This window comes from Gadus macrocephalus, chromosome 21 (genome assembly GCF_031168955.1).
Source record: "Gadus macrocephalus chromosome 21, ASM3116895v1".
Lineage (NCBI taxonomy): Eukaryota > Metazoa > Chordata > Actinopteri > Gadiformes > Gadidae > Gadus > Gadus macrocephalus.
The window spans coordinates 8,669,943-8,694,942 of record NC_082402.1 but is presented as its reverse complement, the minus strand read 5'-3'; the positions used below and the strand labels follow the sequence as shown (position 1 = coordinate 8,694,942).

General features: G+C 51.6%; 2 protein-coding genes across 6 annotated transcripts in view; one reads left to right on the top strand and one right to left on the bottom strand.

Moving 5' to 3' along the window:
* arid1b (AT-rich interactive domain 1B) overlaps nucleotides 1-22,911 on the top strand; it is a 39,466-nt gene extending 16,555 nt beyond the window's left edge. The window contains exons 5-22 of one of the 5 annotated variants that reach the window (XM_060041803.1): nucleotides 5,031-5,292; nucleotides 5,774-5,866; nucleotides 6,571-6,732; nucleotides 8,002-8,359; nucleotides 8,632-8,856; nucleotides 9,657-9,727; nucleotides 9,986-10,110; nucleotides 11,694-11,909; nucleotides 12,693-12,924; nucleotides 13,939-14,074; nucleotides 14,247-14,371; nucleotides 16,206-16,356; nucleotides 16,597-16,713; nucleotides 16,953-17,037; nucleotides 17,796-18,612; nucleotides 19,109-19,239; nucleotides 19,669-20,515; nucleotides 20,843-22,911. In XM_060041803.1, coding sequence (XP_059897786.1) covers nucleotides 5,031-5,292; nucleotides 5,774-5,866; nucleotides 6,571-6,732; nucleotides 8,002-8,359; nucleotides 8,632-8,856; nucleotides 9,657-9,727; nucleotides 9,986-10,110; nucleotides 11,694-11,909; nucleotides 12,693-12,924; nucleotides 13,939-14,074; nucleotides 14,247-14,371; nucleotides 16,206-16,356; nucleotides 16,597-16,713; nucleotides 16,953-17,037; nucleotides 17,796-18,612; nucleotides 19,109-19,239; nucleotides 19,669-20,515; nucleotides 20,843-21,891 — 5,202 coding nt within the window. In that variant the 3' untranslated portion in view covers nucleotides 21,892-22,911. Of the gene's footprint in view, nucleotides 1-5,030; nucleotides 5,293-5,773; nucleotides 5,867-6,570; nucleotides 6,733-8,001; nucleotides 8,360-8,631; nucleotides 8,857-9,656; nucleotides 9,785-9,985; nucleotides 10,111-11,693; nucleotides 11,910-12,692; nucleotides 12,925-13,938; nucleotides 14,075-14,246; nucleotides 14,372-16,205; nucleotides 16,357-16,596; nucleotides 16,714-16,952; nucleotides 17,038-17,795; nucleotides 18,613-19,108; nucleotides 19,240-19,668; nucleotides 20,516-20,842 lie in introns of all 5 variants that reach the window. The other 4 variants (XM_060041801.1, XM_060041800.1, XM_060041805.1 and 1 more) reach the window with 4 other exon arrangements.
* tmem242 (transmembrane protein 242) overlaps nucleotides 22,452-25,000 on the bottom strand; it is a 4,098-nt gene continuing 1,549 nt past the window's right edge. Inside the window, exons 3-4 of the mRNA XM_060041814.1 lie at nucleotides 23,868-24,005; nucleotides 22,452-23,426 (exon numbers count right to left, since the gene is read on the bottom strand). Of these exons, the coding sequence (XP_059897797.1) occupies nucleotides 23,313-23,426; nucleotides 23,868-24,005 (252 nt within the window). The 3' untranslated portion in view covers nucleotides 22,452-23,312. The remainder of the gene's footprint in view (nucleotides 23,427-23,867; nucleotides 24,006-25,000) is intronic.

The window sequence follows — 25,000 nt, the reverse complement described above, 5'->3', positions numbered from 1 at the left end:
AACACTATAACAATACCATAATGGCACCTGACACACAAACACGCACACTATAACAATACTATAACAGCACCTGACAAACACACACCCAAACACTATAAAAAATACTAGAACAGCCCCTGACACACAGAAACACACACTATAACAATACTATAACTGCACCTGACACACAAACACAGTATAACAATAATATAAGTTTATTTATTGTTATGTTATTTATGTTTATTTATTTATTTATTTATCTGTTTCCACAATGTCTTGTTTTTTTAAAAAAAAATTGTATGATGACTATATGCTCTGTAAGGTGACCTTGGGTGTTTTGAAAGGCGCCTCTAAATTAAATGTATTATTATTATTATTATTATTATAACTACACCTCTGGCACACGTACCCACACAACAACACTATAACAGCCCCTGGACTACACACACATACACAGAAGCCATATCTTGTGCCACTTTTCTTGCTCTCTGTCTCTGCGCTGCATAACCTCTGTCGAGCTCCAGTTGAGGTGGTGGCGTGCCATTGGGGGACAGACTCCTCAGTCAGGCAGAGCCCACGCCTCTCTCAACCAATCACAGCCCTCTATTTCCACCAAGTGTCCTTCTCTGTGTTGAATCTCTAGAACATCCATGGCTGTGTTTTGTGCATGTGGCACTGTTAGGCCTGTTGGTTTATTATAAGGGCTTTGAAAGGAGAGGTATATAAGTTTGGCTGTTAGGCTTGAACACTTAACTCTTTACTTGCTATCTCTTTAATTCTTTCTCTGTCTTTCTCTTTAACCAACTCTCTGGCCCTCTCTGTCTCCCAGTTTGTCAGTTTGTCTCCCACTCCCTGTCTTATTCTATCCCTCGGTCTTTCTCTGTCTCTCTCTCTGATTCTGACTCTCTTTCTCTCTGTGTCTCTTATCTCTGTCTCTCCCACTTTATCTCTTTCTCGCACCCTCTGTCTCCAACTGTCTCTCTCTCTTCGTCTCTTTCTATTTCTCTATCTCTCTCTGTCCTCATCTCCCTCGCTCTCGAACTCGAGCCCCGGTCTCTGTCTCATTCTGATGTATTTATCTAATTTTACTCTCAATAAGCGGTTATCCTTACCCTCTCAAATCTCTAGTTACCCTACCTCCTTTCTCTCCTCTCTCTCTATAAATCCCTCGCTTCCCCGTATCAGCAGCGGCTGCAAAGAGCTGCTGCTGCTGATGGTGTTGCCATTAGTAACGGGGGCCGTTTCCGCGACAACAGAAAACGCTGGTCTGTCCTGAAGGCGGATGAAGGCAGGCCCTCAGCCACATTAATCTGACCCTAAGCATTGCTTTGGCTCCCTCACTTGAATTTACAAATGGTCCAGCCATTGGCCCATCAAGCTCCCCATTCCGACCTTAGATTCGTGCCAAGGCCAATCACAGGTCAAGCGCCATCCGAGGGGCTTTCCCAAACGGTGTGGTGGCTTCCCCAGGGCTCTATTGTACAATGGAAGACTCAAGAGACACTGGTCAGTGCTGAAACTGTTAGGGCTATCCTAGGTAGCTGAGCCCAGGAGGCTTCGATGACCAATAACATCTGTTACAACCCCTCTATAAAAGAGAAATATTACCTTGGAGCACGGCATTACCAGAGATGTAAAACGGCACCTCAAATCTAAAATGGTTGTCCTATTGAACCATTTGACTGGGGGAGAGTTCCTTGATTACTGCTGGCTAGAAGGTGAATTATAGCATAAGGTTAGACAAAAAGCATGGCCTATTAGCATCAAAAAGCTGTTGAATCGTTATGCTGTATGTTTTCAGTAAACTAGAGACTCATTTGGGTCTTTATTTTGAAAATCTATATTTTGACAGAGAAAGAGGCAGATATTGTGTAGAGTGGTATGTACTCTGAGACTTTGGATTTAACTCTAATGGACACAGTGGATTCTTGGGGTTCAGCCCATTAGGCTACAAATATATATCCCATTCTGTTAACTGATTAGTCCCTCATCACAAGAATCAAGGATTTCACAAGCTAACTAGTTCAACGGCTTTCCAGTACTTGATGCTACAATATTATTAATTGAGATTACGATATTTTTTATCTTTAGAAGAGTAGTTTATTTTGCTTCAAATGCAATTTGAGTCTGTGCAACAATCTGGACCCCTGTTGTCAACATTTAAGGTTTCTTGAGGTTTAACTGTGGTAAATATAACTGTGTTTCAGCTTCCTGTTTTCTGAAAGGACATTTCTATTTTAGGGTTTCCAAGCAAGCACTAACCATTGTTCCGGAAACTGCCGCAAAACTCCCTATAAATGGCACAAAGCTGATTCTAATTATCTTCAACAACGTCTCTGGTAGCACTACTGACGGTGGACGCAAAACGATGTGAATATAGAGTTTTACAAACAAAAGCCGGCTCTTGTTTGACGATGAGTAGCTGCTTCATAGCGAGAGAGAGAGAGAGAGATCGAGAGAGACATTCAGTGCAGAATATTTTACACATCTGCGCCTCCTCTCTGTCTCTAGTGAGTCTAAAGAACAGCTCGTTCACGGGCCAGGCTCTCAAGGTGAAGTGGTCCTTTCCATCGAGACACGCACACGCGCTGTCTCTGGGATCTGTGTGTCGTTATTAATCGTTGTGTCGGTTGGCTTTGTGTTTGGAGCTTTCCTGACAAAACTTCATGTGCTCACATCAATTAAGTTAATTATATACACATGCCCCAGCTCTTGGCTATTAATATGCGTTTGTATCCCTATTCCTATTGCTACTTCCAACCACACCGCCACCCCCACCTCACATTGAAGCGAGCAGGAGGAGGGAGGAGGCATTTCTGTGCTGCCAGTTCAAGGGCAGTAACTTGGAGGGTCCAACAGAGTTGTCCGAGGTTGAGTGGTTCTGCTGACCCATATGCACCTGCTATATCCCGTCCTGGTAACATGCACAAGAACTTAACGTGGGAAACCCATGTCATCTCTGCTTCATAGGGTCTTATGCGGGGAAAACATTATAAAGTATGGGCCATGATACAGTGACGTCGCATAATTAAATAGTAGGGGTCGACCCCCCCCCCCTTCTACGGACATGTCTCAGGAAGTGAGACCTGTCTCTCCAGTCGGAGCCCCCTGATCCAGAGCTGCTAGCTGATGAGGTGACTCATAGAGGTCCCTGCTGTGGCCCCCCTAGCCAGCCGCTTGATCGATGGCCTTATCCTCCCACAGACTCTGGTCCTGTCCTCTCTGTCGCCCACTGCATTTAGCCTCCTTGTCATTTCTTCATCCCTTTTTTAATTTCCTCTCTCTCTGTCTCTCTGTCTCTTTCTCTTTCTCTCCGTTATTCTCTTTCTGTCCCTCCCTCTCCATCCCTGTCACCCCAGCTCTCCCTAGGTCCCTTGGTCTCTCTCTGTCCCTTGGTCTCTCTCGGTCTGTTCTCTATGTCTCTGTATCTCACTCTCTTTGTGTCTATATTTAAAGGTGCAGCTGTCAGTGTAGTGCCTGGCTCACCCAAGGGGCTGCTGGGAGAATGTATCCACTCCTAATTACTCTCAGCACTCTCTATTACTCTCACGGTTTCTGAAAATCCTCCATCGTGTGTGTGTGTGTGTGTGTGTGTGTGTGTGTGTGTGTGTGTGTGTGCGTGCGCGAGTCTTTGAGTCACATCTGAATAAGTGGTCTAGCTGGAAAGTCCCCTTCGGTTGTGTTGATGTGCGTGCGTCGGGAGACCTTAACCAACCTTGGTAATTGCGACTATAAATCACGCAGGCAGCGGCAGCCGGCGCACCTCAACCCGACGCCCGCGGCCGCCGGAGACGAGGGCTGAAACGCAGCCAGCGCTGTCCCCCCCCCCCCCCCCACCACCCCACCCCACCCAACGGGGAGTTCGGTCCGCCGCATAGACATGGGGGCCCGTTACCATCCAGAAACAAAAGGCAGATCTGGACAAATCTATTAGCATGCTAGGCCGTTAGCATGCTATCCCTTCAGCAGGGATAGCATGCATGTGTTAGCATGCCAGCAGTAATGGGCTAGCATGCGGTTGGAGTTTAGGGCGATTGCGTAGGGCAGCAGGTCTCTATAAAGGGGGGAACGCTTTCTTCTATACGAGGGGTGCTTTGAAGAATTGCAGGGGAGTATTTGGAACATTTCAACAAGGACGAAACCAAAAGATAAAGCTAAAACGTTTACAAATATAATTGTCAGTTTCAGTTATATGTTTTAAATGGTTGTTTAGCTGAAAAAATATCTTTAATTAGTTCAAAATGTCATGCGATGATGCAACAGCCCTGTAAGGATTTTGGCTTGTTACCATCGGCCCAGATTGAATTCTCAAACCAATTTTCTTCAGCAAATGAACCCTTTAGTGGCACGACGTGCTACATGTGCCATGGTCCTGTTGTCCCTGTACCATGTCTGTATATAAGACTTCTTGCCGAGCGAAATTATCTTGTTCCGAACAAAACAGATGCGTAATGGTTGGCATCGCGATCAACATAATTTTCCATGGGTTTAATGTTTTCATTTCGTGACTAACAACAAACCAGTTTCTTCAGCTGATTCAGGAGCGGTTGAAGTCAGTGATGTGTTTCTAATGAGGCTGTCTGACAACATACCTCTGAGCCAGCACTCAAGACCTCAGGCTCGTTGGGGGAACCACAGCTGGTTTTGCTGGCTCAAAAGAGAATACAAATAAAGTAAAAACACTGTTGATGGGTGATTTCCAACGGGGGAAGGGTACCGGATGTTGACAAGGATATTAAAATGGGGAAGGAATTACAATTTCGATGTCATGACTCCCAGCAAAAAGGTTGTGTGTTCTAACTCCAATGTCCTACAGGCTACTACCAATAGTCCTACTCTGAGATGGATTCCCTGATCTTACCCTACCTGCTCCTTAATGTTGGGCTGGATCTGATGGCGTTGATTGTAAAATAAAAGGGTTTGCTTAATGTCTGACAAGTCAAATAGATGATTGAGGCTGATTGCTAAATCGCTTTCATTTCCCTCCCTCCCTCCCTCCCTCCCTCCCCCTCCCCTCTCTCCCTCCCCCTCTCCTCTCCCCTCTCTCCCAGGACCTGTCAGGCTCCATCGATGACTTGCCCACGGGTACGGAGGCGGCCATCAGCTCTGCGGTCAGCGCGTCGGGGTCGACCAGCAGCCAGGGGGAGACCAGCAACCCGGCCCAGTCCCCCTTCTCCCCCCACGTCTCCCCCCACGTCTCCCCCCGCCTCCCCGCCATGCGCAGCGGGGGGGCGTCCTCCTCCTCCCCCGTGGCCTCCCCCGTGGGCTCCGGCCAATCACGCTCCGGGCCCATCTCCCCCGCCAGCGGTCCCGGTAGGTCACTTGACGCAGTCAGTCAGTCAGTCAGTCAGTCAGTCAGTCAGTCAGTCAGTCAGTCAGTCATTCATTTCTTAATTCATTCTCCCTTACACATGTTCTCGCAGTAGCACACTCAACGTCACATACAACTACACATTATTCTTTAACCCACACCCCCCCAATTACGCACACAAACACCGTCACAAGCATACGCAATTAAGCATTCTTACAACTCCTCGACAGTCTTCACCACGGACTGTCACAACAACACACAGCCAGATAAACACATTTACAAGCAATTACAGATTTATGCTTCTGTCAGACCAAATGGCACGCACTACAAGGCAAGCACAGACTGCATGACAACAAAGTAAAAGTAAAAGTATACAATTATTGTGTATTGTTTGTCATTGAGCGTCTGATCATGTGATCATGCGTGTGCTGTGTGCCGTACTGTTAACATATGAACTGTTTTTCTGTTTTCTGTGTGTTTCAGGGACCCAGGCGGGCCCCCTGACCCCAGGCAGTGTGTCCCAGGACATGGGCCCCCACACCTCCATGGGGCAGTCCCCCATGTCCCAGGACAGAGGTGAGGGCCCTCAGCATGGAGACTCACCAGACCAACCATTATAGAGAGTTCCGTTCTATAATGACCTCGGCTCAAAGTGTTTCATACTCACTATGAAGTGGTTTACAGAAAGTAAGCTGTACTGTGTACAGCTCCAATTAAAGGTTGGGTATGGGATTTGCAAAACACCCGCAGATTTTGAAAATACACAACTCAAATGGTCCTACCCGCTCTCCTTCAACGCTGACTCTGACTCCACCCATTCCAAGTACATGGACGCGCAATCATGCACGAGCGAACACAGATGCGCGAGAGCGAGCCATTAGCTAGTTAGCTAGCTCCAGTAGATAAGGCAGGATAACAACAAACAGAAGCTTGCTCTGTTTGATTTTCATGTTAGTACTTCTAACTCAGTGGCTGTAAGTGGGTTATGATAAGGATTTCAAGTAATTTTGCAAAAATGGCCAAAAACGAGAATTCCATACCCAACCTTTAAGTATTCTACAAAAGAGGCTGTGGCTCCTAGGAACTAAATAAGCATCCTAGCAAGTCAGCTAAATGACTGAAGACTAAAATAAGTTCTATGGTGACTAATTTGTGTGTGTGTGTGTGTGTGTGTGTGTGTGTGTGTGTGTGTGTGTGTGTGTGTGTGTGTGTGTGTGTGTGTGTGTGTGTGTGTGTGTGTGTGTGTGTGTGTGTGTGTGTGTGTGTGTGTCCGTCCTCAGGGTTTCCTCCCGGCATGCAACGTGCCGCCCCGGGACCTCAGTTTGGCCCCCAGCCCCCGGGGCCTCCAATGTCCCCTCACGGCTCCCCCGGGGGGCCCATGCACCACGGCTCGTCCTACCAGCAGGGAGGGGGCCCCTCCTACGCCCAGTACGGGCCTCCAGGTACGGCTGGGCCGTTGTCGCTGTTACACACTACATTGGTACATTCACGCAATTACACAGCCACACACACACAGAAACACACCTACACATTCTCTCACACACACACACACACACATTGTCACATGCAATTACGCGTTCTCCAGGTACGCCCGGGCCCCTGAGCACGACCACCTGGTCACCATAACCCATGGGTCCCCTGTCCACCGAGTCCACGGTTGGTGTGTGTGTGTGTGTGTGTGTGTGTGTGTGTGTGTGTGTGTGTGTGTGTGTGTGTGTGTGTGTGTGTGTGTGTGTGTGTGTGTGTGTGTGTGTGTGTGTGTGTGTGTGTGTGTGTGTGTGTGCATGGCCGATAGGTGATTAATCCTGTGTAATGAATCATCTGCTGCTGACTAGCTCAACAGATGTCCCTCTTGCCACGCATGCCAAGTGTGTTCACATCGTGTTGTTTTTTACGGCAAGGAACCACAGCCTCACTCACACGCCTGTAGTCAGAGTTCAGCCGGTTCCAATGGAAGGGTTTCACCACTACGAACCATCTCCAATGTGTTCACTGTAACCTGGTGTTGTTGAGCGTTAACTCTGGTTCCCTGTTTACTCAGGGAACTAAATGATCTAGTTCCCTGTTCATTCGGGGAATTAGAATGAGCAAAATGTTCCAACATGCTATGTTTGGATGGGCTTTGTGCCTTTATAGACAGTAGAGTGACATTCAGTATAGAGCCAGGATTCAGTCAACGCAAGACATATTGCCTACATGCTGGTTTATGTTCAGCATGTACCATGTGGGACCATCCAGATATGCAAATTTGCATTTCACTTTGCCGGGAGGCAGTTTCGTACTCCAGCAAATCGATCTGATTTGCTGGAGAAGGAAAATGTTCAGTCAGTCAGTTGTAAGAATACCTAATTGCGTATGCTTGTGACGGTGTTTGTGTGCGTAATTGGGGGGGTGTGGGTTAAAGAATAATGTGTAGTTGTATGTGACGTTGAGTGTGTTACTGCGAGAACATGTGTAAGGGAGAATGAATTAAATGAATGATTGATTGACTGACTGAAGGACTGAAGGACTGACTGACTGACTGAAGGACTGACTGACTCCCCAGCCTATACCCAAAATGTTGTATCCTCACCCACGCGCGGGTGAGGATTCAACATTTTCCTACTCCAGCAAATCACATCGAGCAGCTGACGAACGCTTTTGCTCTCTTGGCTCTTTCGGAATCCAGTTGTAAGCGACTTATGTCCCCCCCGCCCTCTGTGTGGCCCCAGGTAACTACCCGAGGCCCTCTCACTACGGCGGGGCCCCCACTGCCGGCTACAGCGGCCCCGGCCCGGCTAACAGCATGGGGACCAACGCCGGCAGCCCCATGCACGGCCAGGGGCCCTCCACCCCTTCGGGCCGCAGCCTGGCCCCCGGGGGCCCCGGCGGTCCTGGGGCTCCCGGGGGCCGGCCCTTCCCCGGCGCCCCCTCCCACATGGCCCCCACGTCCCCTGGCATGCCTCAGCCGGCTGGCCAGGGCGTGGGGCCCCTGGGAACCAAAGGCATCCGCAAGCCGTGCGAGACGGGCCCCCACGCTGTTCCAGGGGCCAACGCTGCCTCGTCCTCGCCGTCCGCCACCCAGTCCAGGTGAGTGTGCAGCCCGGCTGAGGACGGTTGTGGGGGCCGTGCAAGGTCCAGCCAAGTGTGCAAGGAATGAGATGTATAGGTGAACCGTTGTTCATGTTTTTGTTGTTTCGGGGCGTTAACTTTAGCTCCGTGTGCGCGGTCACTGTTTCCACCTGTCCGTCCGTCTGTAGTAGTAGTTTGAGTTAGGCGCTATTTTCTTGCTTTTGAGTTATTATCCTTTTGTGGACGTAAAGCCCAATCAACCGCTGGTGTGATCTCTCTCCCCCCTCCAGACCCCCCTTCCCCCGCTCCCCCCTCTACCCCCATCACCCCTGGCCCCCGGGGTCAGGGCCCGCACTCTCCCCCTCCCCTCGTCGTCCCCACCCCCACCCTCACCTCCACCCTCACTCCCCCCACCACCACCACCACCACCAGCACCACCACCACCAGCAGCACCAGCAGGGTAGTGGTGTGACCCCAGCTCCCCCCTCCCCCCACCACCCCTCCAATCACCATGGGTAGGTTCGGCACGCTGGTGCCATCGCCCCGCAGAGTAACGCGTAACCGAGGGAGTGCAGAGAGCGACATGTCTGGCTGCACAGACCTGGGAGCAGTCTAAACCGATACTGGCCGGGAAACCAAAACGGTTAACACAATGGAGACCGGATATTAGAGGTTTGAACCTCAAATGTCCACGCTTTGGTTTAAAGTGTCGGCTAAATAGTGAAAGTAGGCTTTGGGGAAAATTGGATAAAACCACTTGGACAAATCGATGAAACCCGGTCTGATTAAATGGAGAGTGGGCGGGGTCTGCAATGCATCTCCCTCGGTTAATGTGTTACCCTGCGGTCATCCAAGGGTGGGACCGATGCATAACCTACTGCTGGAATGAAGCGGTATCTCTCCCTGTATAATCGACTGACTCTGCTGCTATCCTTGCAGTACACTCGCTCATCCTCATGAGTGTACTCGCCCGTTCTTCAGCTAACAGGCCTGCCATCTTCTGTCTCTGTTGAAACAAATCACTGGATTTGACATGTGTTCTCGGTCCGCTGAAACGTAACCATAACCGCCTCTTCCCTTCCTCCTCCAATGACACTCTGCTTCTCTCCTCCCTCTCTCTCCCTGGCCGGCTGGCCGTCCGACTGTGCCGCTGAATTGGTCCAAACTGCACGGCTTGTCTAAATACAGATGTGTGTTTGGTGTTAATGGACTAACCCCTCCCTTCCGTCTGTAAGACTGAGAGACGCTACACACTAGCTAGGTAAAGTCCAAAATGTATTAATGCAAAACCCATTTCTTCCTCTTTGGTGTCCAGACAGGGTAGTTTCCCAGGTATGGGGCCGATGGGAGGAATGGGCCCCGCGGGCCCCTACACCCAACAGCCAGGTAACAACTGTGGAAGAGTAACCTCTCAAGGGCCCGCCTACAATGTCCCGCCCACAGGTTAGGACTGTTGTGTCACTTCCTGTTCCTGAGGGAGCTTCTTACTGAATTAATGAGCCTGGAATTTATTTCTGCTTCTCTTTATTTTCCTTTTTGTTTTAAATAGTTGTACTGTTCAGTTCAAAACTGAAATCCATTTGAAAAACAATCCCCCAATGGCTGCTTTATCGTGACCAATCGGAATGCCTTTCTCCCATCCAGGGCCCCCGATGATGTCCCCAGACAGGATGGGCAGCCCCCCGGCAAAACAGAGGGTTAGCCAAGACGGCCCCGACCCCAACACCACTGCCCCCACCACTGCCACCACCGAGCCACCCAAACCAAAGGTAGCTCTCTTCATTAACCAATCAGAACCCTCCAATCAGGATCCCTCCCGAATGGTAAGGATCCCTCGGGGGAATGCACCGGAAGAATTGCAGACGTTGCTGCAGCCAATGAGACGAGAGTCGACGGGAATTAAAACGGGGAAAACATCAGAGGTGTGCAGCAGACTGCCTTCCCTTTGTGTCGTTTATTCGCTATATTCGACCGGAGATCAAGAGTCAGAGTCGATCTGCAGGCCTAGTTATCTCCCGTATCTATCGTATCTATCGTATCTCAGCGCTAGCTGGTGCCGCGTAGAAGCAGCCTTAGATCTCCGGGTGCTCACCACACCTGCACTGACAGCTCCACCTCTCTCTCTCTCTCTTTCTCTTTCTCTTTCTCTTTCTCTCTCTCTCTCTCTCTCTCTCTCTCTCTCTCTCTCTCTCTCTCTCTCTCTCCGCTTGTACCATTTTTAGACGGGCTCGGAATAGACGCCCGAAATTACCTCCCCTGGCTCACCGACGGCAGAGAGGAGCTCTGCGTCGCGCTCCCACCGACGCTCTGCTTATTTTTGTTTCGGTTTGTGTTTCTTTGGATCGCTTCACCGCCCGTCACTCTCGTTAAAGTTTGGCGTGCGTTCCTCTGAACAGTTTTTCTCTCTGTTCCGCTCCCTCCCCTTCTCCCTTTCGAAGAGGAGGTGGTGGTGTAGCTTTGGTGTGTGTGTGTGTGTGTGTGTGTGTGTGTGTGTGTGTGTGTGTGTGTGTGTGTGTGTGTGTGTGTGTGTGTGTGTGTGTGTGTGTGTGTGTGTGTGTGTGTGTGCCTGTTTGTGTTTGTGTGTGTGTGTGCCTGTTTGTGTTTGTGTAATGTGCACGCTTTCTCTACAACTCTTGTTGTTCTCGCTCTGGGTTCTAGAAGATGTCTGTGCGCTAACGACAGCTAGCAGCGGCGGTAGCGTAGCTTTGTGTGTCTCCTCATACCCCTCGCTGAGCTGACTTGGGTTCGCCGCGTCCCCATAATGGAGGCTCCTAGTTGGTTGGTTTCACGGCAGGGGGGGCTTTTAAAGGCAGGGTCTAGCATCTGGGAGTCCATATGTGGGCTGTGCTAGTTGGAGGAGAAGGGGGAGGCCAGCTAGTGTAGCAGGCTACAGCGACGGCTTGCCTCCATTATACTAGGCTATGGTCTCAATGGCTCAAAGCAGTTAGAAAACAGGCATGGAATAATTTAGACTTATTTGAATGTATTCCAATACTGCCAATATGCTTAAATTCAACGGACCTCAATTGATGGATTCGATAATAAATATTGACTTCACTAGCAGATATTATCAATATTGTGAAATACTCACTTATAATCCTTCCGACTCCTGAATTTCGAAAAGATTTAGAACTCAAATATTTTTGTGTATTTATACTAAACATTTAATTTTCTTAATGGTATTCATCAAACACTTACCTGGTCGTTATCGGACCCCTCTGGCTACCCCTCCCACCACATAGCATCCCCGTTGTCACGCCAACCTCCACCCCCACAACACGCGTGTTCCTACGAGCCTCGCCTCAGCTCCGTTCTCACCGTCTCCCCCCCCCCTCTCTCTCTCTCTCCCCAGAAGCCGGGGGGAGCCCTGGTCTGCGGGACGGGGGACAAGGCGGCGCGTCTGTACGAGCTGGGCGGGGAGCCGGAGCGCGGGCCCTGGGTGGACCGCTACCTGGCCTTCATGGAGGAGCGCGGGACCCCCGTGCCCGGCCTGCCCACCGTGGGCAGGAAGCCCCTGGACCTCTACCGCCTCTACATGTGCGTGAGGGAGATCGGCGGGATGGCCATGGTGAGCGGCGGGTGCATGATGGGAGAGCGGGGGAGAGAAACGCAAGAGAAGGGACCCGGTTTTGTTTGGTAGATATTCCTGGGAATGGTTGTATTGGTGAGCTGCTGGTCTGGCGTCGCCCCTGGAAACCAGTCTGCCCGAGGACAACATTGTTAAACCTGTTCTGAGGAGATGCCCGGTGAAACTGTAGATAAGATGAGATGACTGATTGCAGCCTAGTTTTTAAAACTGGTTAACAAACCACTGGTTAAACCTAGTTTAACAAATCCTAGTTGTGGTCACGGACCAGGTAGACCAGGTAGTGTGAACCAGAATTATAACCAACGTGATGCACTGTTCTGGAGCCTTCCCACGCATGGCCATGGCTTTTATATTCTGACTTCTGCCGAAACGATGCTGTGGATGCGTGCCGTTCACACACACATGTGCAGAACAAGCGACTGAACGGTGCGCAGGGCAGTGATTATGATTTGATTTATTGCTGGCAAGCGGCAACTGATGATGTCAATTCCCGCTTGACGACTATAAATCAGGCTTTTGGGTCTCACATGAGCCAGGCATCTGTGTTTGAGTGAGGAAACGACGCAAAGAAAAACTTAAAATGGTTCATCTCAGATGGGGGTAGATAGATTTTCTTTTTTTTAAGATGACCCCCTACCACTTTATTATAAGAAGCTTAGAGTCAAAAGGCAAAGACAAATGTACTTATTGTGTGTCGCTCTGGATAAAAGTGTCTGCTAAGAGCCCTAAATGAGAAGGTAAAGAACAGCCTTTGGTCCTCAGGTGAATAAGAACAAGAAGTGGCGGGAGCTGACGAACTTCCTGAGCGTGGGCACGTCCAGCAGCGCCGCCAGCTCCCTGAAGAAGCACTACATCCACTTCCTGTTCACCTACGAGTGCCAGGCCGAGCGGGGAGAGGAGCCCCCCGCCCTGGGGGTCCTGGCCTCGGGGCCGGGCCCCGGGGACCCCAAGATGGCCTCCCCCCAGCAGGCCAGGGTCCTGCCCCCCTCCCCCGGTGAGACACACCGTCTGTCCGTCTGTCTGTCTGTCTGTCTGTCTGTCTGTCTGTCTGTCTGTCTGTCTGTCTGTCTGTCGTCAACCCTCCAGATATGGTTCTGTTAGTCTGTCTGACTTCAGCCCTCCAGCTAAAGGTCTGTCTGTGTGTCTGTCTGTAGCCGGCCTGGTCTGTGTCTGTCCATCCCTGTCTTTAGCCATCAAGCTAGGGGTCTGTTTATCTGTCTCTGTTGGTCCTCAGGCATCTAGCAATCTATCTTTAATGTCACAACAATAAAAGTCATCATAACCTTATGAAATATGTGGGATGCCATGAAATAAATCCTGAAACATTACAATCTTTTGAACACAATAATATACAACACTTGACACTCCAAGAGGCTGTTTGTTTGGGCAGTATATTGTAGAGGGAGTGAACAGAGTATCAGTCAGCCCAGATTTCATTTGGCATATGAGAGTTTGTGTTGGTGGTAGATTAGCACACACACACATGCACGTTCACATGCACATACACACATAGTTTGTAGACAGCAGTGACCTGAGTCTGACCTACTTTCCCACGGTTTACAGACCAGTGATAGTCTTGCTCTCCCTCTCTCTCTGTGTGTGACACAGCATTCTTCACGCACAGGCTCACAGGCTTTCTCTGTAAACCTGAGCGACACACCATAGGAGCCAAAGAAGAGCTTAAAGAAATCAAATTTAAAAGTGCTTTTGGATTTGCATTTATCGTCCAAGTTGGAAGTCACAGTTAGGGCGATAACAACTCTGTTACCTGCTGATTTCACGAGAACTTCTGAATAGAACAAACCAGAGTAGCAGAGAAAGGATCAAATGGAAGAATAACAAATTGCATTGTCTTGTCAAATAACATGAATAATCTAATCATATTGTGTGACTAAAATGCCCAGTTCATGCTATCAAATGCAACACAATGTGCTGTGGATTCAAATAAATCATAAAACATACAATATAATAATATAGTACCAAATAAAACTTGTTTGTCTCGCTCCAGCTCCCATGGGCGCCCTGCAGCGGCCGGGCGCCCCCCAGTCCAGTGGGAGGCCCGAGACCCCCGGGGAGCCCAGGCGTCCCACCCCCCACCGACCCCTGACCCCCCACCGACCCCTGACCCCCCAGCCGGGAAGCAGGTACACCCTCAAACGGATGTTAATGATAACATCGTGAACCACTCCGACGAACGTTGAACCAAGTCAATGACGTGTGATTGTTGCCATGTTAAAATAATGAATAATATTATGATAACTATGTGTATGTATATAACTTGTGTGTCAATAACTTGACTACATCTTCCCACTCTAGCGACCCAGCGGTGTTCCACGGAAAACCAGGTCCCGGCCCCGGTGGCGCCCCCTGCCAGCCGGGGCCGGGAGTGCAGGGAGACGGACTGACCATGAGGATGCACTACGATGGACCCCCACGCAAGGGTGAGACCACCAGCACGGGCTCCTCCCACCGACCAGCTGTGGTCAGCTCTGACAGTTTCTTTTAAAGGAGAACCATACTCGAACACCAGGGGCTCCTCCCACCGATCAGCTGTGGTCAGCTCTGATAGTTTCTTTTAAAGGAGAACCATACTCGAACACCACGGGCCCTATTTTTACGGTCTGAAGCGCAAGTGGGAAGCGCCAAACGCAAGTTGCTTTGTGGGCGGTTCTATGGCGATGTTGCTATTTTACCGGCGGATAAATGACTCTTGCGCCCGGCGCAAATCTAAAAAGGGTTGGTCTGAAGTAGCCTAATTACCCGTAGGTCCGGTTTGGGCGTAACGTGCAATGAACCAATGCGAGTGCCAGCTCCCATCCCCTTTAAGAGCCGTGAGCGCATTTGAATCTGACGAGTTGATATTTTGACAGCGCGTCTGCAGTCTCCGATGAGACAGATGCATGACCACATGAATTTCAAACTTCAAATGGCTCAGTTTATGGCCAAATAATATGGCCTAATTCACACATGGAATAGTGTTTTCTTCCACAACGTTTAAAATACTGAGTCCTCAAATACATTTTGGCAAATAAAATGTAACACACGATACCATAACACATATGATATGTGGTTCTATTTAATGATATACGCAATACATTATAAACATTGTTTCTTACCAGTATTATATGCATAATCGTTATCGACTTGTGTTCCTAATATGCATGTGTCCCCCTGTTAATATACATTGCCATGGACTGTATTATGCGTTAACGTGTTTACCGGTAGTTTGCGTGTGTTTAAACAGATGGATGCACACACGCGTGCCCGCATTCATTAATTATTTTACGCATACACACGCGCGCCCACATTCATTCATTCTTTTTAAAAGTTATGGGCTTGTACACGATGTCTGTGTTAAGAAAATATGTGTTTGCTGTATGGTGTTAGCAGATGCCTTCAATCAACTTTTATTTCCAGACTCATGGTCCAATACATACACATACCAATACAAACGACAGCACATACACAAACAACAACATGACAATTTAAAAAAGGCAATGATACCAGTGTTTCCACATGGATGACTGGTGTCGCACAGTACTAAGACCAGGGTTTGACAGCAGCATAATGATGAGGTTACATGAACCATTCCATCTGCAAATACATTTTTGCATTAGGTTTCTCAACAGTGCATGGAATGTGTGGACTGCTACCCTACAAAATAGTTCACTTGCATTGATTTAAAACTACAACTTATTACCGCTGTATCAGCTGTTCTTTCCCAAATAAATTACCAAGAATGTGTGTCTAGGTAGATGAGAGAAGCAAAGTGTATGCGCGAGGTGCACAAGCAACATTATGCATGTGCCCTTAAAAAAGCATCTGAACACTGAACACAGAATTGTTTTCTGAAACTGCAAAATAGCACCAGGGAACGTTTGCACCAGAACACGCCTCCTCCTTTCGCTGAACCGCCCCTCAGGGCGCAAGATCGTTCCCTAATTTACAGACGCGTGGCGGAAGAGGGAAAAGAACGCTCTGCGCCAGTTGCAAACTAGCAACGACACGCGTCGGTGTAGAAAGACTTTTGCGCTGGAGGCAAGATAGGGCCCCAGGTGTCTTTGGTTTGCATTAGAGAACTCAAACACACGCTATTGCATGCGTAGCCTCTGATTGGCTGATATAGTTCCCTTGTCACCTGCTGATCAAGCCTTGGTGCGACAAACCTGTCCTCTGCTAATTAAAGCCCAGCCCCAGATTGAACAAAGCCTGAAACCATATCTCTGTATCCAGATGATACGGGTCATTTTTAATAAGTGTTTTATTTGTGAGCAGGTCCTGGTCCCGGCGAGGTCTACGGCCCGGGTCAGATGCCCAGCGGGGCCATGCAGGACATGCACCCCCGGGGGCCCCCATCAGGACCCCAGCCAGGGATGGGGGGCGGCCCCAGGCCTCAGTACCCCTACGGACCGGGCTACGACCGCAGGTAACCCTCACTCACTCACTCACTCACTCACTCACTCACTCACTCACTCACTCACTCACTCACTCACTCACTCACTCACTCACTCACTCACTCACTCACTCACTCACAGGCAGACACTCACTCACTCACTCACTCACAGGCAGACACTCACTCACTCACTCACAGGCAGACACTCACTCATTGTATGGATTCTCCATGTACAGTAGTTATATCAGTCCTGTTCCGTCCCTCCTCCTCCAGACCGGACCACGTGCTGGGTCCTGAGGGCAGCCTGGCGCCCCCTGCTGGACAGAACAGCATGGCTCCGTCGGGGAGCGACCCGGGCCTGTACCACGGGAACAGATACCCAGCCCAGAGGTAGGACCCCACTCAGCCCTGTTCAGAAACACCAGGCAGCCTAAAACCGTTCTTAAATTGGTCTAAATCTGGCAAAAGTCATTCAAAATTATACAAAAAGGGAATTATACAGCGTTGAATTGCTTACTCTCAAAATATGTGGTCTTTTTGAATGAACCATAATAATGAATAAAGTGTGTTTCTCACCCATTGATTATGATGATTCATGGTGCTGTTTGCCTTAACTCCTCCCCCTCCAGGCACGGTCACGACAGCTACGGCCAGCAGCAGTTCCCTCCCAGCATGCCTTTCACCGCTCACCAGCCCAACATGTACCCCCAGCAGGTCAGTGTCATGGCCACCAGAGGGCGCTACCACTCCCCACCCCCCTCCATTACTTCTTCTACTACTGCATTTATTCCCCTTCCTAGCTGGCTGTAGCTACTAACACTAAGGTCACAGTGACCATATATGGGCAGGGCATGTCCTTGCGGGTGTTGTTCCCCCTGACTGTTTCCTGTCGGTGGTAGCGGTTGACATGTCTCCCCGTGCCTTATTGTTGTTGTCTGGCAGAAGGGAATGATGAGAACGGCAGGGATGCAGTGAAGGACACGGAGGTCGGAGGGTCCGCTAAGGTTAAAGTGGGTTAAATTCACCCCAACAGTCTGTTTCTCTACCCTCTTTCTCTCATCGTGTGGATTTGATTACTGAATGCGTTGTTGACGTGTGACTCAGATGTTCCCCTGCACTGAAATGTATTTTTTAAGTCACCATGAGGAGGTGTTTACCACGCATCAGGAGGTTCCATCAACAGACGAGGCTTCCTCGTCTGTTGATAGATAAAACTAACCCTGATCAGCGGACTCGCTCGAGTTTGAATCATGTTAGACGGAAGCACGAGCCGAAGCGGTCCATGTTCATAGTCCTTATTATCTTCACGGTTCGCCGTCCTCCGCTTCCCGAATTAACGGACCGGAATGTAGCTCGGGTCGAGTCGGTCCGACCAACGGATCGATTCCCAGACCAGTAGTCGTAGCGACGGAGGTTATGGGAGGGACTGTACAGCGTGTCTCATGGCTGTTTGGTGTGTTTGGCGTTTCCAGGGTTACAAGAGGCCCGGGGAGGGGCTATACCCGCCCGCCAAGCGCCACGAGGGGGACCCCTACCCTGCGCAGTACAGCGGACCCCCGCCCGAGGTTTACGGCCCCTACGCCGGGGGAGGGGGGTACATGGGCCCCGACAGACGTCCCGTCCCGGGACAGTACCCGTACCCCTACCCCCGCGACCGCATCCCTCTCGGGGTCGCCCAGGGGCCCCCGAAGCCACCCATGATGGGTGGGGGCCCGCTGGCCCCCGGGGACTCTGGGGACCCGGCCCAGGGCCACATGTGGCCCCACAGGACAGACGTGGCCTACCCCTACCCCGGCCGCCCGGGGCAGGGGCAGGGGCCCCAGTACCCCGGTCGCCCCGCCCAGGGCCACGCTTACCCGGGAATGGGCAGAGGGGACGACCCCGAGGGTAGGGGCCCTCAGGAGAGCCAGTGGGCCCCGGGGCCCCCGGGACACCGGCAGCCTCCCTTCCCTCCCCACGTCTCCCCCTCCTTGTCTCCCTCCATGGGGCCCCTGTCCTCCTCCCGCCACCCCCCCTCCCCCTTCCCCGCCGGAGCCGCCATGGCCAACCACATCGCCCGGGCCCCCAGCCCCTCCTTCCCTCGGCCGACGGGAGGCTCCCCGTCGCCGGGCCCCGTGGGCCCCTACATGGCGGTCCTGAAGAAGGGGACCCCCGGGCCGGGCCCCTACCCCGGGGGTCCCGGTCAGACCCTGCCTCTGGTCCAGAGGGAGCTCAGCTTCCCCCCCGGCGCGGTGGAGGCCACGCAGCCCCGGCTCCAGGCCCGCCGCCGGCTCACCCCCAAGGACACAGGTTCGAACCCCGGCCTGAACACGACCCAGGACGCATCGCCCCGTTAGTCAGGACAGTGAAACATAACCGCTGTAAAAGCTTTTGACAGATGGTCCCTACAGCGCCAACTGTTTGCTGAGATATTCTTGCAACGTTTATTAAAATGCCGTGCAGGATTAGTAGTAATTATCTTCAGAGAAATACCACAATACAACTATTATCAACGGAAATCTCCGAAACGAGAATTGATTTCCAACTGATTCGTCAGGTATGTGGGCGTCTGCTGAAGGTCTGAGTCTGTATAAATAGCCTCGCATCCTGCTCCAAACATTTGTCTTTTTGTGGTTAAATTCCGTTCCAACAACCTTTTTAGAAAAATAGCCATAAAAGATAACCTGAAGAGGACAGAGTTAAATTCAGCATTTTCCGCCCGTGCAGTAATGAGTCAGCTTCCTTCGTACCGTTCCATCCACACGCTGCTCTCGCTCTCTCCCCCCCCCCCCCCCCCCCCCCCCAGGAACCCCGGAGGCGTGGCGCGTGATGATGGCCCTGAAGTCGGGCCTGTTGGCCGAGGGCACGTGGGCCCTGGACACGCTGAACGTGCTGCTGTACGACGACAGCACGGTGGGCTCCTTCATCCTCAGCCAGGTACCCCCCCCCACCACCACCACAATCACAATCTTTACGATTTTATTCAGTACAATTGGGTTTTTTTCTGTAATGTGTAGCCTTCCTTTTTTTATCTTGGTTAACAAAGGGAAAAGACACTCAACAAGACATAAGTTATGTTGTGCTTTCAATTGTGTATTAAATTCAATGGCCATGCTGCCCCTCTATGTATCATTTTCCTACTTGGTATTGTCTCTCATTGGGATCACTTCAGATCCTGTTCCCAAAGCAACCCCACCCAGAGGACACCGTCGCACTCCTCTGTCCGCTCGTATCTCCCTCTCGTAGTCCATTTATTCCCCTCGCTCCATCTCTCCGTTCACCCAGCGAGCTTCTCCATCTTTCTCCTCCTCCACCTCTCTGACCTCTGACCTCCACCTCTCTGACCTCTGACCTCTTTCTCCTCAGCTGCCTGGCTTCCTGGAGCTGGTGGTGGAGCTCTACCGCCGCTGCCTCATCCAGATCTTCGGGATCCTGGAGGAGTATGAGCTGGGCTCCCAGGGGCCCCAGCCCAGCCTGGTTGGGCCCCCGGGGGCCAACCCCCCGGCAGAGGAAACGCCACCGGCGCCTCCGACAACGACCACAACAACAACAACCACAACAGTCTTCAGCCCTCTTCTCTCTGACGGCCAATCACAGCAGGGGGTGCAGAGGCTGCGTCGGCCGTCAACAGAGAGAGAGGAAGAGGAAGAAGAGGAGGAGGAGGTGGTGCTGCTAACAGCCGAGGAGCCAATCATTCGTGCTGTGAAGCAGGAAAAAGAGGAGGAGCAGGAGGTCGGCATGGAGACGGAACCTCCGGTCTCCGTGATTCGGGCGAACGAAGGGGTCAAGGAGGAGGAGGAGGAGGGCGCGGGAGGAGGGGAAGAGGAGCCCTCAGAACCCGCCGCCACTCCTCCTCCTCCTCCTCATCCTCTGAAGCAGGCCAGCAGGTACGACCTGCTGCCCCTCCTGCTGGAGGAGGTGGGGGAGGGGGCGGAGGCGGTGGAGGCGCGCTGGGCCCGGCTGGACCAGGACTGCAGCTTCACCAGCGGCCTGCTGCACTGGCAGGCGGGCGGGGGGGACTCCACCCGGCACATCCTGACCCACATGGAGCCCCCGGGCGGCGGGCAGCACCGCCACGCCGCCCCCCCGGAGGAGGAGGAGAGCCAGGAGGAGGAGGAGGAGGAGTGGGAGGAAGAGATGAGTGAAGAGGAGGAAGAGGATGGGGGGAAGAGGCCGACGGATGTTGCCAATGAGCTGCTTGATGCCCGTTCTGGTGAGTCTGAGAGGGTCTGTCTCCCTCTGCTGGTAACGGCAGGAACAACACTTTGAGGAACGCGTGGTGGCACGTTGGCTAGCACTGGAGGACCTGGGTTCGAACCCCCCTTGGGACTATTCTTTTGCTATCTTTTATCTTTTTACCTGACCAGGCCGCATTCACAAAGAAATGTTTAATGCATAGCTCTCTTTCAGCCTGCTGTGTCTCGTTTTTGGGGATAAATATATAATTACGTACGGGTTATTATATCATCACACAGAGCCCCATAAATCGTGCACAGAAATGACCATGAAATGACCATGTTCCCCGTGTCTCCCCCTCCAGGCCCCTCCAGGCCGGAGGTCCGCGCCCCGCCCCGCGGGCCCATCAGCCCCCTGGAGGACGAGGCGCGGGGCTGGGCCGAGGCGCCCCTCTCCACGGCCCAGCCCTGGCAGGACCAGCTGGCCCGCCGCTGCGTGTGCGTCTCCAACGTGCTGCGCAGCCTCTCCGTCGTCCCCGGCAACGACGCCGAGATGTCCCGCCACCCGGGTCTGGTGCTGCTGCTGGGGCGCCTGGCGCTCTTGCATCACCGCCACCCCCCCCGGAGGAGCAGCAGCAGGAGGAGGAGGAGGAGGAGGCGGAGCCAGGAGGAGGAGCCGGCCGTGGGGTGCAGTCGGGACGAGTGGTGGTGGGAGTGTCTGGGGGCGCTGCGGGAGAACACCCTGGTGACCCTGGCCAACATGTCGGGCCAGCTGGACCTGTCGCAGTACCCCGACACCGTCTGCCTGCCCGTGCTGGACGGCGTGCTGCACTGGATGGTCTGCCCCTCGGCCGAGGCCCACGACCCCTTCCCCGCCGCCGCCGCCTCCTCCCCCCTCACGCCGCGCGGCCTGGCGCTGGAGGCGCTGTGCAAGCTGAGCATCCAGGACGCCAACGTGGACCTGCTGCTGGCCACGCCCCCGCTGCGGCGCCAGGAGCGGCTGTTCGCGGCGCTGCTGCGGCTGGTGGGCGACCGCCGCAGCCCCGTGTCCCGGGAGATGGCGGTGGCGGCGCTGTCCAACCTGGCGCAGGGCGAGGCCTCGGCCGCCCGCGCCCTGGCGCTGCAGAAGGGCGCGGTCGGGACCCTGATCGGCTTCCTGGAGGACGGCGTCGCCGCGGCGCAGTACCGCCGCCACGCTCCGCCACCGGGGGGCGCCCCCCCGGAGCCCCCCAGCGTCAACATGATGTGCCGCGCGGCGAGGGCGTTGCTCGCGCTGGCGCGGCTCGGGGGCGACCGCGCCGAGTTTGTCCTGCACGAGAGCCGCCTGCTGGACGTGTCGCTGTCGGCGGCGCTGGCCCCGCCCGTGGCCGGCGTCTTGTGCGAGGTGCTGTTCAAGGTCGCCCGCTCGTCGTGACACGCGCACTGAGCATGCTCAGTAGGTGTGTGTGACGGACGCTGGACGTATATTTTTATTTAAAAGAAAAGAACGATGATGTATGAAGTGTTTTTACATAAAGAATATATATAGAATATAAATATACAGCCTATTGGCTCCTTCAACAGGTTTTAATTTGGGACTTTTAAATAATTTGAATACAAAATATTTAATACTTGGTATTTTTACGTTTTGGTTGTTTTCTGTGTTTCTTGTTATTCTTTGAACCAAAGTTGGAAGGCTTTGGTTGCTGGGGGTTCGAGGCGGCTCACCTCGGGGTCTGTCTCTGTGGATGTGAACGACTTTATTTAAATAGTGTGTGTATATAGAGCCGTGTTCTGGTGTGCTGTAACAGCTTGACCTAATGTCTACCGCCTACGGTGTGCAATAGTGTTTATCCAGCTGGTCTTGGATAATTCAGGGGATTGAGCAAGAGGGGTGTGTGGTTGCTAAATGTGAATCATTTTAAGATATATTTCAACTATCTTGGCCAACAATGTTGCAGAACCGTACCAGTATAAAACCGAACACATCCTAAACAAAGTTCTGTTTTAGGTTTATTTTCCATCTTTATGCATCACTTTCAACTGTCACTTCACGACCATCAGCGTCCGGGCCCCACGTGTAAATAAAGTTGTACATGTTTGTCTTCCTCGCTGAAGAGGCTGTGGGGTCGACACCGTAATGGAGATGGATAACTTAAAATAATAATAATAATAATGGACGTTACAACTCACAAATGTCCTTTTCGGTACATGAACGGGATTTATCGAGACTTATCGGGACATGTGTGTGGTGCTGTCATGAAAAATATCATTTTTTACGTAAACATTAACATGCTAGTCTTGCTGTACAGCTGAAAATTGTTAACGGTTGGCCAGGTTTCAACAATTCAACCAATGTAAAGAGAAGATGCCCGCTGTTTATTCCTTATCTTTATACACCTGTTTCACAACATGATGAAATAATAAATGTACATGGCATCTGGTTGCACTGTGACCACTGTTTGGGCTAAATCTCTCTCATAAAACTCTTAAGCAATGCATACAAGTGAAGACCCAAGTTTAGTGCATTGCCCTGTTTTAAAGTGCATCCAGTCTCTTCTCAGCAACATAACGACAGGCTTAAGACACGCAACCACTGTTCTTCAAAAGATGGTTCTGTCCATGAGAACTGGGTGTCAGTGTTCAGCAGACCCAGGCAGTCCCTTGGTCCAAAGTCCTCCCCATGTCGGCGGTACGAGGAGTTCTCCGGTCAACCATAAGTCCAAGATCCACCCTAACAGAATGGTCTTACTGTGCAGCCCTTAGGATGATACGCACTGTCTTAATGAAACACAACAATGGAACTTCAAAGTCTTGAGTCTGTTTTAGGGCCTCCCCAAATCAACCAGCAGCCGTTTATTTGGAGTTAAAGATGCCGTCCCAGTCCGGCTGCTCCGAACCTTCCTCTTCCTGCGGGCTCTTGGGGATGGAAGGGAAGATGGCGGCCATCTTCAATCTGAACTCTGATAGCTGAAACCAGACGAGAACTGGTAAGGAAACGGGAGGAATACATGCAGCACCAGGTGAGAGAGAGACGCTGTCTGGGAGTAAAAGTAAGGTAATTAACAGATAGTCCCAGTGGGAGTTGCATTCTAATTACATCACACACAAGCAAGGAGTTTGTTGTCGCCCTCTATTGGTCAGTTTGAGTACTGCGCTTAAACCCACCCAGGCATACCACCAAGTCCTTTACCCCGGTTGGTGTTTTCTGGTCACCTTCACATCGATACATTTCCCACGGTAATTAATTCAGATTACAAGCATCAAATCGGACTAAATCAACATCGCAGTATTAGGTTTACTCTGAGATGGACGACATGTTGATCTTGTTTGTTTTCCTTGTGGCAATGCAAAATATTCAACACAATATCGCCTAGGCAAGGGAATTCCCTCCTCTGTTCCTGTACTCACGCTGTGAACGCCCAGGGCCTTCCACACGGTGAAGCTGAGCAGGCCCACGCCGCACCAGGCGTACAGCGACCCCCAGCCCAGCGCCCTCAGGGCCAGAGAAGCCCCGCTCTCTGGGACCGCCGCCGTAGGCATGACCCCCTGAGACGGGCGGGGGGGAGACAGGGACACAGTTAGCCGATAATGAACACACAATGGATTGTAGTCTAGTCTTGGGGTAAGCGTGTTTGACTCTTAGGTGGAGGGCTCTGGGTTCAAACCCCCCATGACTTCAGGTCGACCTGTAGGCATCTGTGAGCGATGGCCCCGACCTCCACCCGCTCCATGACTATACTTATGCCAGAAGGGCTCAGGTGCTTTGGATTAGAGTTTCTGCTACATCACTAAATGGTAAATAGATTTAAAAAAATGGAAAACAACCAACGGCATATTGACAAATTAATCTAAGTCTATTCCTGGAGAAGGAGATTCGGTTGCATCATTTTAATAACATAATTGGGTGTCGAGATACTGTGGTTGTTAGGGTGGATGTCTCCCAGCCAAAAGGGTCCCGATATCGGCAGTCTAGCAATAGGGGTCCTTGAGTTAGAGGACTAACGCCTACCTCCTCCTGCATTGCCTATCTGAAGGACTTGAATGGCTTGAACTATCGGAATTCACTCTGAATCGCTTTGGATGGAAGTGTCTGCTAAATGAGCTGCAAGTAAATAAGAATAAATGTCATTTCCCTGCAGCATGGGAAATTCATTGTGTTTTTCTGCGAAAAGTGTTCTTTCTTGAAAGTATTCCTGTACGCGTCCGACAGGAAGCCGGCCGTTCATGGGCTGCTGCCGCCCCGCTGGTGAGCCAGGGCGACATCCTGCCGATCTCCTCCACCGCCACGACCTCATTACCACATTCACCTCACGCTGCTTATTCAATTTGTGTGACTGTGGAGCAGGGGCAGCACAACATGGGCCGTGGGACCGAAATAGAGCGGGAGACAGGGGCTGCCTTGTGCCAACACACTATAACGCAAAAACAACCAGAGTATGTGGAGCCTCGTGCGTCACTGCTGATGATTAGTTCCAGAGAGGCGCTGATAAGGAGCAGGGAAATGGGAATACAGAAGGAAATATCAGGATAGTGTTGTGGTT